This window comes from Vigna angularis, chromosome 1, assembly GCF_016808095.1.
Source record: "Vigna angularis cultivar LongXiaoDou No.4 chromosome 1, ASM1680809v1, whole genome shotgun sequence".
Classification (NCBI taxonomy): domain Eukaryota; kingdom Viridiplantae; phylum Streptophyta; class Magnoliopsida; order Fabales; family Fabaceae; genus Vigna; species Vigna angularis.
In genome coordinates, this window is record NC_068970.1 from 42308808 (window position 1) to 42322365 (window position 13558).

Below are 13558 nucleotides of genomic sequence, written 5' to 3' on the forward strand. Positions count from 1 at the left end.
TTGTGTAATCCAAAAATAGAAAATAACTTCCGGAGTAAAAATCCAAAACTAAAATATACCTTCTAAAAGTTAAAGAATTGAGTAAAAAACTAAGTTTCAAATTACACAATTTAAAATTTGTTTGACTTCTAAATTACACAAAAAGTTATTTTCAACTTTCAGAATGTATAATCCAAAAATCTATTTTACGAAGAAAAAAATTTTTACTTTCAAAAATGAATTTCGGATTTATGGAGCTGCAGGCAACTCTTAGTCTAGGTTTCTAAAATGGTGCTGTATCAGTACAGTTAATTACTCAACTGACAAGTTTCAAATGGGACTGAACCTATTACTAATTTTACTTACCCACTTTCAAAAGAATATGTTGCCAACTACTATTTCCGACTCAACAGGCCATTTTGCATGCTTTGAACACACACACATACACTACTACTACTACTACTAGGAGATAAAAGCTAAAAATAAGATAGGAAAGACCAAAATTAGTATTAAAAATGCGTTTCCCTTCGTGTAAGAGTTGATATTTCAAGACAACCAAAAAGGACTGGAGCAAAGAAAGAATCAGTATAGAACCAAAAGTTCTACCTCCTTCCCTTGTTCTCTCCAGCAGTATGATGACACCTCGTGTTGCCGCCCTTTACATTTCTCTCATACTCAAGTTAAGTTCACACCCTATCATCTCGTCTCGTAAGCTTTTCCTCTCTCTCTATGTACGTTACACCTCAATGGCTCGGCACAGCTTTGTCGTTGTTATCCTGCCATGACTCTTGGGCTGGTTCATCTTGAGTTCCATCAGTATGGCCATTGCTTTCTTGCTTTTGCACCTTTCCTTTTGGTGAAGTACTTGTACTATTATGATTACTTTTCCCATTTTCCTTCTCATGCATGGTTGGAGTTTCCATGCTTGGATTCACTTCAGCCAAAGTACCAGCTGATAACTGTTGTGATGAGTTGCCGGACCCCGGTGGAGGTAGAAAGACTCCTGTGCCAGGAGCAAGGACTCTTGGAGGAGGTGCCGTTGTCCATCCAGCAGAACCAGATGGGATTGGCACAGGTGCAGGAAACGGCATGGGAGGTACAACTGGAGCAGTAACAAACAATGGTTGCATGCCAACTTGAGCTGGAATTTGTGGTCGAATGGGAGGAGCTGGCAGTACTCCAGAAGTTGGAAGTGCAGCATAATGCTTGGAGCCTACAGGATGACGAACATGAGTGGGAGATCGGCTTGGTGGCGGACCCCATTGAGAAGATGCTGCTGGTGAGAAAACACGCTGGGCGTCACTTGGTACTGACTTTTTTGGTTGGAACTTTGTGAAGGTAACAAGTATGCGTTGCTTGCGTATGGAAGGAAGAGCATGCTTGGCAAAATCACAGGATTTCCCTTGCATGGCCAGAAGGGACCTACAGAGTCAAAAATCATATATCAGATCTCAAGAGTAGAATCAGCATAAGGGGTGCTCAAACTTCAGATTATATTACAATTGTACAACATTAAAACATTTAGCTCTCCCCTCGTTAAAACATTAACATTTCAAATTTCAGACTATATTACACATGTATCGCCAGTAACTAGAAACAAATTACAATTCTTATAAATTTCAATTTGGCTAAGATCATACTCTTTCCAAACAATATTATATCATGTCATAGTAAAAGACAACGTTTGGAAGCATTACCCTGGGACGAGAGAAAGCTTGAGACTGCCCCTATAATCCCCAGGATGTTCTGAGGCAATTAATCTTCCAAAAGTCATTTCACATTCTGTTAGAAAAAGAATATACACGGGCCTTCCAAACCATGATGGCCAACTGTGGGGCTGTGAGTGATCACCCTATGGAGAATTGTGTAACCATATTGGATTAGCAAATCTGATAGCAATAATACCCCAATAAATAGAAAACTAGAATGCCAGCAAAATATTATTTTCCACTCTTTTCAGCACACCATTTGTTACTGAATAAAATTCATATGGGACCTACCAACATGAATTTCACCCAATAATAGAGTTTTCAAACTAATGTGCCCACCAGTGTTGCTAGCTTTTCACATAAAAAATAGAATGCTATAAAAACCAACCTCATTATAGAAATCCACAATGCAACAATCAGGCTTCACAGTCATTACTTGTGATGAAACCAAACGCTCAATAATATCTTCAAACAAGGAAGGTATCGGTTCCACATTCATATCTGCCAGATTCAATTAGCAAAAAATAAGAAAAAATTAATACAACGATGCCAAAAGACTGCATGTATGAAGCTTTTGTAAACTATAGTAGATTGACATCGAAAGAAAATCACACAATATAACATGCCTTTGGAGGCTCCTGTCATGTTTTCCCCTTCTGCTGGGGCATCAGCAATTGGAACACCCAACTGAATCATTTCCCTTCCATGCCCTTTCATGGGCCTTCTTGAAACTACATATGCCTGATTTCCTGCTTATAAAAAAATATCCAGCAACTAAAAAACATATTTTTAAAAATAAAACAAGTTTGCAAGATCTATGGTGAGATCATTTCCCAGCAGGAGGATATAAACAGAAAATTTAAGAATCATACTGAACATCAACGTCTATGTATTACAAGTGCCCAGTTTTTCAAATTGAGCATCAACCAATATGAATATCAGAACCTTATCTCCTCATTTGTATTCTTTTTTGCTCCTTATCTCCTCATTTGACCGTTGCATACCTTACTATTAAATTCCTGGGTATGCTAAGGCATTCTATTTGCTCTTTAATAGTTCAATATTTTTTATCATTATGATATATTAACATTAATGATAGTAATAGTCAAGAAATAGAAGAATATCACAGTACTCAGAAAATGCAAACTGTTCTGCAGTAGGGCTTGTACAAAATATTAAGAGTCCAAAGTATGTTATCTCTGTCCTCTTAACTCCTATCCACAGAGTGAAACTGTGATGACATCTGCTAATGCAAGAAGCTCCACATTGAGTGAAATAGACAAACTTAATGTCACAACCCATGACTCGTATACAAAATCTACAATTCTTATTAACCAAGAATGGTGCAAGCTAACTCTTTGCCTATGACTATTCAACTACTGTGATGAACCAAAGACAAAATATATACAAGTCAACCACATTTTTTTCACAGAAACTTACAACTTCAAGAACATGGACAAGGACCTGCTGGCAAATTGCAACACCTATTTGCTATCAATAAAGTCCTACTAAAACGGGAAATAGTGACAATCAAGTACATTTACCTAACTGTCCCTTTTTCCCAGAAATCCTTAGATCATTGACCAATGAAACAAGGTTTGAAACTTCAGTGCTATCAAATAAATCTTCATACAACTTCAGTCCATCAGCCACATTCACCTAAAAGTGAAGAAAAAAAATGGGACATCTTAAATATAGAATATAAAAGATAGAAGGAAAATAATAAAAAACTTATGAGAAGGCATACACACATCATGAAATAATGACAATAAAAAGTACAGAAATATTTTAAAGGACCCTACCATCTTGCCGTCAATCATTTCATTGCCACTGAAAGTCTTTGCTATGGTAGAAAAACTTTGGCTTTGATGTTGACTTTCAACAGAATCAGATTCATTCCCTAGAAACACATCTCACAAGAGTTAAATATCTTATAACGAATAAGTATGCAAGAAAAACAAAGACATTTAGGAAAAAGGGCCAAAATTAAGAAGGTACTAATTTCAAATAGGTAGATAAGATTTTAGAAAGATGAAATCCTAATATAAAATTTAAATTAATTAATAATTTGAAAATGTTAAAAAAAGTACCAAAGAAGGGTAAGGTCATATGCTATAAGTCAATAGAATAACATAAATGTCTTCACATTCATCAGTAAAGACGGATTTTATAATATAAGGATGAGGATTAATGATAAACCCATATTAAACAAAAAATCTGCATGGAAACACATGGATTGTAAGCTGACTCCGATCTTACAGTCTAAATCAAACAAGGAGGTCAGTACCTACACTTATGTTGTTTTATACCCAAATTTAAGCACATCACATTTATGTCAGAGAAGAGGAGGTTTGTACAGTCCAAAAATAACTTCATGAATCATGAATGCAATACAACTAGAGTCATTCTGCTCTTCACTATCATCAATGTGAGGAGGAAGAAAACCTTCAGAATTAGATATACATTCATCATTTACAACAGCAGCTTCAGATTCTAAATTGGACAAATATCCTTCAGAACACCCTGTTTAGCTGCCATCAGTTTGATGTTTCATAATAGCATTTTCTCATACTATCTAGAGAGCAAAGAGGTAAATAAACTGCAGGCATTTCTCATGCGTAAACGATCAGTGAACTTATCCTCTATTTTCCATTAATAGGATGGCAGAAGGCACCAGATCATAAGAAACCAAAACACTAACCTTGATTTTAATGAACAACCCTTTTGAAATTTCAGTCAGAAAAAAATTAGAGTCTTCTATGATTTGCCTTTTGCATGTATTCCAATTTAATAACAGAAAAGGAGTCTCTCCACAAAGTTTAATTAAAAAAAGAGGTTCATTACGTTCCCCATACCAGAACTGTATTCTTATATGCAACCACATGCATACAATTCTGATTATCTTCACTGAATTTTCTATAAAATTGGTTCTCTCAAGCCGAATAAAACATTGTTGGCACTACTTCAATATAACTATACGGTTATATTTGGAAGGCCTGGCAAAAGAAGTGAAGTTGAATAAAACTGCTTACTTCTAAATTGTACCAGTACCACAAGGCTGATTCAATTAGTTTTCATGAATGCCCCAAGAAACTCAATCATTAAGCCTTTATCACATATTGTTTCAAGATTATCAATAAAGAATGGTTACAACTCAACAATGCCACTACTACTTCGATTACACTGAGCACAAAAGGCTTGTAATAAAGACAATCACTCAGAGTTCTGGATTCACTATGTCGTAGCGTAAACAAATCAATGCGTAACAAACAGATTGATTGAGCCATTCTTACCTTTCTTCTCTTCAGCAGACGCTAAACCCTTATCCCCCACTTTCTCAACCTTGCTACCAGATTTATGTTCTTCAGTCTTCACAACAGTTGGAGTCCCTTTCTCATTGCCTCTGGGAAACGTGGCATTTCCATCGTGACTATAGGACTCTACACTAGAATTATAACCTTCCTTTGCAGGATCAAACCTATGGCCATACCGGTATCCCGGACCAGGTTTTCTAACTTCTTTTGCACCCACTTTAACTGGATCCAGAGGCCTCTGTTGCCTCCTCCACGCCACTTGCTGCAGTGCATACGCAACATCAGCCACAGAAAAGTATTGCTGCATAAGCAGGACCTGGTTCCAATTACATCGCCTCTGCTGAATAGCCCCAATGACCATATCATACTCCCCAGTGTCCCCAACCACACGTAAATGCTGACATAGGGAGTCTATGATGGCATTGGCAGCAGCGAATTCGCTTCGCAGCCAGCCAATAAGCCCATCCCTCTCATCAACAAACCATTGCTGGCGGTAATGGTACTGTTGGATCTCACCGCCAACACCGGCACCGGCACCACCTCCACCATTTGGAAACTGCATTTTGTCCGGTATTACCACATTTCCCGATGGCATTGCCATGAGAACTCACTACAAAGAATATACTACAACCGCATATAAAGCATACCCCAACACAATTAGATCTAGATAAGGAAACAACGAGTTTATAAGATAAAAAAGCAGCGCAATTCAAGAGGACCCCACTAAATGAAACGCGGAATTCAGAACAATTAAAGCAAAAAAGCAAAAAAAACAGCAAACTTGTTAAGAAACAAGATCACCAAGAAATGATCAAGGCCAAGAAAGAGTGAAAAGAACGGATAATATGAAATGGGTTTGGCGTTGAAATCTACAAGAGCGTTAAGGTAAAAATTGTTGAATTGAATAGATCTGGGTTTGAAAAGGGTGAATGTTAGATTGAAAGTGAGAAGGTGGTTGAGTTGGGGTGACGCAAAGGGAGGAGCTTGAAGAGGAAGATCTAGGGTTAATGAAGAATGTGGCACACAAGGAATGGCTTATTGATCACGCATGTGTTATAGTCTTAAATGGTGGCTCAAATTCATAAGTCGCGACACAATACAACACACTCTCTCTATTTGTTGATGTGCATCTGAGGACTGGTGGGTGCTGAATTTGGATTTTACAGAGAATATTCTGGAAGGAACTGGGGATTTTGGTCATTGCCCTTTCTATATATAGCCATGGCGGTTTGGCATCAAGTCTTAAAATAAACAATTACTTTTTAAATTTGTTTATTTGAAATTCCATTTTTTAGAAAAGAAAAATCATTTCTACAATTACCAAAACTCTTCGAAATTTAATCACAAAACACACATGTTGGTAAAATAGGACCAAATTCTGACCTTGGGATTAAAATAATTCTTAATAAGTAAAAATTAATTTTTAGATATAAATTTACAATATATTTTAATTTTTTTAAATATAATAAATTACAATTTAATTAATTAAAAATCATTATATTTTGTAAATAAACTAGTAAGTTGAAATCTAATTTATGATCCTTTCTTTTTTAAATTTAATAATCTGAACATTTAGATTTAAATTATAGCAATAAACTAATAGTAAGTGAAATTGAAATGTTATGATGATCAATTTAATAAATAGATTTTTTAAAAATCATTTAATTTGATAAAGTAGTAGTTTAAAAGGATTTTTAGCGTATTTGTTGTTAGCTAGAATTTTTTTTTTATATTTAGTTTCATATTCTTGTATTTATGTCATTAAATGTAAAGGTGCTATGAGTAACTTTGACTTGATTTCTATTACACCAAACACTCTCCTTCCTTGTTTAAGCATGTCTCTTATATGATCAAACAAAATGGTTAAGTTCTAAAATGTGTTAAATAGATAAATTTTCCATTTTTGCCAAAGGAGGGTATTTTTTTCCTACTCTTATGAGTTATATTTATGCTAGTCTTCCTTAACTTGAATTCTTCTTGCAATGGTTAGATTCTTTCCTTAATTTTAATACTCACATATGGTAAGTTAAAAGTGTTAGATACTTATTTGAATTTACTCACATATGGTTTCATAGTAGTTGGTAGATCTTTTCAAATAGAAATGGGAACCCATTGAGTATGAAGAGGAAAAGCCCTAAAGCCCACCATGGTGCACTTCTGTAATTTAGTATTTGAAGGTCTTTGCACTCCATGGTAGGATGTTGTAATCATCAAACTATTAGGGAAGCAAATTGTTTTTAAATTAATTAATAATTTGAAAATGTTAAAATTTAAACTTGTACCGACGTCTTTGTGGGTAACGTTAGTCAGACATCGGGGGTATACCTCGGACGTCTATATAGACGTCCGTTGTGGTCAGGCCCGACGTCTATATAGACGTCTGAGGCATACCCCCCGACATCTATATAGACATCAGAAGAAGATACTCCCGACGTCCATATGCCTGAAACGGGTTGTTTAGGGATTAGGGGGTTGGACGTCGGTTTGTGCACTACTAGACGTCTATAGACGTCCGTCAGTGCACTAACCGACGTCTACTTGTGTTTTTTTTTTAAATTAATTTATTTTTGCATTAAAACCACACCTGAAAAGCAGAAAATTGTCCTAGAAATATATAGTATAGTATATATGCGTTTCATATAAAGAAAGTTCTACTTAATGTACACAATAATCCAATACCAAAACTATAAAGATATAAACTTAAACTAAAACTAAGCAATGTTCAACAACAAATAAAATTATTCCTAACTCCATTTTTGCAGAAGATAAGTTGTCCACTCCTGCCTTATCTGCCTAATTGTGTCCTCTGGTATAGGAGATGTACTCTTGAAGCGCTGCAAAATTGAAGAAAGATTCATTATGGTTTCATATATGTTTAAAGATGAATTTGATTTGTAATGTATTCAAGGTATGCATCATTACCTCATTCCAGTCATCTATAATGACAGCTCGAATGATGGTCTTAATCCAACACATGACATAGAAGCCACATTCCCATGAATCTTGCTGCTAGTTACACTAAAATGACAAACTAAATAGTCAAGAAAATTATGAAAATTAATTTTCTCAAACTGTCCAATCGGACAATTCAAAACTTAATACAAATGATTAAAAGATTAATCGTTTGTGTTAAATTTCAAACGGGAACTAAGTTTCACTCAATGATTTGATACTTATAATCTAACATGTCAATTATAATAACACAACTAATACATGCATATTCAAAAGTCAATAGCACATGCAGACCTTAAAGTCAAAAACATGCATACACAAAACCCAATAACATGCATACAAAAAAATTATCAACGAAGAAGATAACATTTTTAGCAGATTCCAAATGAAATGGAGGGAAATCGAGGAGTGCACGACCTAAAACGTAGGCCAAAAAGAGTCAAAAATGCTGCCCAAGAACACGCAAGAAACTGCACCAAAACGCACCGAAAACGATTTTTAATCGGTTCAAATCAAAGATATTTCATCACAGAGCAATTTAATCGGATTAAAAGTAAATTTAAACGGTCCAAAAGAGAGAAAACGCACCTGGAAATGCAATGCCGCAGAAAGAAATCGCGGGGAAGACGATGAACAGTGAGTGTAACTCCTTGCGGGTTCGCCATTTTAGTATAAATGGCACTAGACGTGGGTACTGAGGGCCCCGACGTTTATAATATTATAGAGTCGGGGCCCCTCCAATGGACATTTAAGTGGCTGAAAAAGTTAACTCTTTAACTACCCTGTCAGCCACTTAAACGTCCGTTGTGGAGGGGCCCCAACGTCTATAATATTATAAACGTCGGGGCCCTTCCAACGGACATTTCAGTGGCTGAAAAAGTTAACTCTTCAACTACCCTGTCAGCCACTTAAACGTTCGTTGTGGAGGGGCCCCGACGTCTATAATATTATAAACGTTGGGCCCCTCCACAACGGACGTTTAAGTTGCTGACAGGGTAGTTGAAGAGTTAACTTTTTCAGCCACTGAAACGTCCGTTGGAGGGGCCCCGACGTCTATAATATTATAGACGTCGGGGCCCCCCCACAACGGACGTCGAAAGTCCTACTTATTTACGAAAATGCCACCGGTCAATTATTTACATTGGTGTTTTCGTGGACGGACGTCTATTGGGTGACGTTAAAGGCCAATTCTGCACTAGTGATGATGAGTTATGGTGGGGAAGATGTAAAAGTTCACGACCACTAGGAGATATGGTGGTGGTTTTGGTGTAGTGTTTGGTGGCTCCAAGATAGGTGAGACCAACTTAAGGAGGAAGGTGACTAGAGTGGCCTCTAGGGTTACTCTAGTCTTGATCTAAGAAATGTATGACCAAATTTTGGCAGTATAACATTAATAAACTTCTAAGATGATTACAAGAGAGAAGACACCTCTATATATAGGCAAGGATCTCTCCTAAAAACCCTAAAAACATGATCTTTCGCCTTTGCACTTATTGGCCAAAAATGAGGCTTTCTAAGGATTGGACAAGTGTCCACAAATCCTCTCCAATGAGGGGAGGACATGTGGCCACTCATAAAACAAAATCCTCTTCAATCCTAAAGTGTCATGTAGCTACTACTAAAGCTAAATCATCTCCAATGGAAGCATCACACATGTCACATACTTTCCACATAGTTTGGATGTCCAGCTTAAGGAAAAACCATATACTAATTAGGCCTTAATACAAGCCTTAAACAAACCTACCTACTTGGTCAAAATACATGGCCTAAAGAAACCTATACTACTCCAAGCTATGCTTCATGATGACTCTAAAGACGGTCTAAAAAGTAGAGTTTATACCATCTTCAAGGATGACTTCCACTCTTCTTGAAAGTACTTGACCATGGCAAGAGGATTTGCAACCGATTCTTTATAATTTGATCTGAGCTTTGCACTTATAAAACATTCATAATATGACAATTTTGATTTAACAAGTCTTAACAAGCAAACACTGCAATATTTTGTGGTTAACAACGATTCATCCCTATGTGTTTAAGGAAAGCACAATTATTTCTATTATTAACTTTCCTCCAACTTTTAAAACCTATAAACAAACACTCAAAAAAGTTAAAACATATTGATGATAATTAACTCATTGTGAATTAAAATTCAATGAAAATAAATTGAATTACTCTTAATATTGAAATCATTTGAACTAAAGCTCTCCACTTGGGTTTTTACTAAAAAGATAGCAAGGTAAGAAATGTGCAACATGTTTTAATGCCGAATACTCTAACCATGAAGGAAATAAGCTAAACCAAGTGTATTAAAATCTTCTTTGATGATCATCTTTACCAAACAACAGATAATTTTGTAGATGCACTTGATATGGACTCCATTTAGATAAACTCTTTGTACCTCATAAATTTGATTTTGTGGGTATTTCCAAATTTGAGGATGCTTCCCTATATCAAGTTCTAAATAATTTTCAAATCTATTAACTTTAGAGATTTATTTTTCATTTTATTCAATTTTGGGATTCTTATGAAATTTCTCAAGTTTAGTTGACATAAATGCATTCTTTTCATCTTCATCACAAGCCTTCCTCTTGAAAAAAGAATCAATTCTTTTACTATTTATCATAATTTTTCTAATATAAATGAAATGTAGGAAAATACTAAAGGGGGGGAGGGGTTGAATAGTATTTTAAACTCTTTCGCAAATCAACACTAACTATTGTAAGAGTTAGACGGTTTGCAATAGTTTTTAGACATGTGTGTTTTCAATAAAGAGTTTAGGAAAACGTTTTATACTAAAGAATAAAAAACACAAGTATTTTTATACTAGTTCACTCAATCTGAGCTACGTTTAATCTCCCTCAAGACCTCTAAAGGGTTTCCACTAATGTTTAACAAAATTAAAACGAGTACATTCCACGCTTGGTATACAAGTATTATCAACCACTTCTGGTTCTCCTAGTTAAACTGACTAGACCGAGCTTAACCACTCTTGTTATCAACCCTAGACAACCTGTCTAGAACGCTTAACTCAATTGAGTTAAATAATGCAAATGTTTAATTCACTTATGAATATTAACACAAGTGTTTTGAGTACAAGTATATATTCGAATAACTCTCAGAGTGAGGATAAATACAATACAATAAAAATTGAAACTTGTAAGTTTCTTTCTCCTATAATGAAGAGCTTAGACAATATGAACTTTAAGGTAGAGTAGTAGAGTAAGTATTCAATGATCTCTTGTATTATGTTTTTTTCTCTCTCTTTTGAGTCCTTTTTATATAGCCTTCTTTGAGAGATGACCGTTGGGCACAAAGTTGACTTTTAGATAGACTTCATAGCCTTTTTAGGTAGTTAGTCAGACTTAGGTCTACGTTGTAGAGTGACAGTGCTTTATCAACGCTTTCTTTTATAAGTAGCTTTTACAGTCTTCCAAAGCTAAAAGTTTTGAAGAAACATTCTAGGAATGTCTTCTTATCTCTCAATATCTTTTTGCTCTTTGTGCAAAGCTTCTGAATAAAGCTTGGTGTTGTCATTACCTACGCAGACAAAGAGAGCAAAACATGCAAACAAAGAAGCATTTTTTCGTTCAACATTAAATGTTTTAAACGTTGATGATCATTACGCACATTGCGTGTTTAAAACACTTTGACACGTGTCAACATCGTTTGATACAAGCATCATTTGATTGCAAAGTGTTTGATGTATTCGATATAAATGATATAATCTTTAAACATTTGTTTCATTCAGTTGTCTAAGCTACTTTACATCGTTTAGTAGAGTTAACATTTAGACGCTTTATCATTTGTTGAGACACTATGGTGATTAGACACTCTGTCAAGAGTTTTATAGCATTTGACACTTTTATGTTTATGCATTAGATGCGTTTGAGATATCAGATATTCAATATATAATTTGATAGCATTTAACACGTTATACTGATATCTTAGATGATTTGTTCTATTATACGCTTAGTGGCTCAATACATTGTTTATTGTTGGATATAAATTACTTAGAAACATTATATTCATTATAAATGTTTATCCCGTTCAATACTTTGGATAAACGATTGTATTTGATAAAAAGTTATCATATGCAGTATTATTCTTTAGCATATACTGTCATTAGACGCTACATTCTATATGCAATATTTCGTTGAGTATTGTTTGTTAAACTTCAAAACATGAGTTACTAGACAATCTAATCTCTTTAAACGATCTTGTCTTAACAATAAATTCCTCACCTCTCACTTATTTAGAAAAAAATGTTTTTATCAATACCCTAAATTAAATCTGTAAACGAAGACTCAATATTTCAAGAAAATTAACAATTTCTAAATGATTAACTTCCCTTATCTTAAAGTAAATTCTTAATATTGCTCTTTCCTTATATAGGTTCAAAGCCTAAAATAGTTGTATCTATAAAAAGAAAAGTTCAATAATTAAAGCATGATTTAAAATCTCTAACATAAAGTTCCATTTAAAGCATAATGTAAGAGGAAAATAATCGGCTTTAAAAAAAGAAGTAGAAAATAAACTTAAAAGAAAAAGTTGTTTGGTGTAAAATATTTCTTCAACTCCTCAAGTTTAGAATTATGCAATTTGATTTTAAAAATAATGAAAGTTTGAGGATGAAAATTGAGATAAGAAGGAAAGATGAGGAAGAGATAGAGATAAAAAAAAGAAAAAGAAAAATAAAGGATAAAAAGTGATTTTCAAATTTTAAGAAAACTTTTTAAAACTAACTTAATATAAATAATATAATAATATAATAATATATAACATAATTTTAAAATATATATAAAAAATAAAATGAAAAAAAAATGTGCTAGTCACTGCCCCCTGTCATAATAAAGAATTGTCCTGTCCCCACGTCTGCTAGCTCAACCAACAAGCGTAACACCACTTCTTCAAGGTGATACCCGTCGATGACCCATGAGAGAATTGCTCAGTTTCCTGAAGGGCAACAAGAGTGAGGTTGTAGATGTTAAGGTAGTGGATGACACAAGGACACTGTCGTTTTCATTGGAGATGACAGGGCCAGCGAAGGGGTGCTTCTGATGCCCAAAATTTTAATAACCATCATGACAACAAACAGAGGGATAGAACTAGGGATGACAAAAAAATCCGCGGCATGGGTATCCACGGGTAAAATCCGCGGCGGGTAGTTACTATCTGCGGATATTTACTATCCGCGGATAACGGGTAGCGGGTATTCTAATACCCTCTTCTAAATGAGTCGAGTACGGGTAATATACTACCCGACCCGTGGGTACAAATTACCTGCAAAAAATAAAAAAACAAATTAATTTATATAATTTTTAATTAAAAATAAAATAAAATAATATTTTATTAGATTAAATTTAATTAAAATTAAATTTTAATTTATATTTAATTTAATTTATATTATATATATATTTTTTGTAATTTTATTTAAATTTTATTTTAAAAATGTAGGAGTTTTTTTGCGGGTATCCGTGGGTACCCATAGGTTTTAAAATACCTGTGGGTATTTTCTAAATGGGTATCCGTGCGGGTAGCGGGTCGGGTAACATGTACAGTTTTATTCAGCAGGTCGGGTTGCGGGTAGGCACTATCCGTGCCCGA

The 13558-nt window shown here is 34.7% G+C and overlaps 1 protein-coding gene across 1 annotated transcript; it reads right to left on the reverse strand.

Moving 5' to 3' along the window:
- Window positions 1–462: 462 nt before the first annotated feature.
- On the reverse strand, window positions 463–6183 carry LOC108347893 (RNA demethylase ALKBH10B). The gene is made up of 7 exons (XM_017587351.2): window positions 4982–6183; window positions 3491–3588; window positions 3233–3347; window positions 2315–2437; window positions 2077–2189; window positions 1677–1831; window positions 463–1401 (listed from the first exon to the last, which is right to left on the reverse strand). The coding sequence occupies exons 1-7, from the start codon at window positions 5601–5603 to the stop codon at window positions 723–725; spliced, it is 1905 nt and encodes a 634-aa protein (XP_017442840.1). The 5' UTR covers window positions 5604–6183; the 3' UTR covers window positions 463–722.
- Between the last annotated feature and the right edge of the window lie 7375 nt (window positions 6184–13558).

Coding starts and splice junctions, on each gene's coding strand:
- LOC108347893 (XM_017587351.2), bottom strand. CDS start 5,603: ATGGCAATGCCATCGGGAAATGTGGTAATACCGGACAAAATGCAGTTT. Junction 3,348..3,490: donor AAATGATTGACGGCAAGATG/GTAGGGTCCTTT, acceptor CTTCACTTTTAG/GTGAATGTGGCTGATGGACT. Junction 1,402..1,676: donor AAGCTTTCTCTCGTCCCAGG/GTAATGCTTCCA, acceptor TTGACTCTGTAG/GTCCCTTCTGGCCATGCAAG.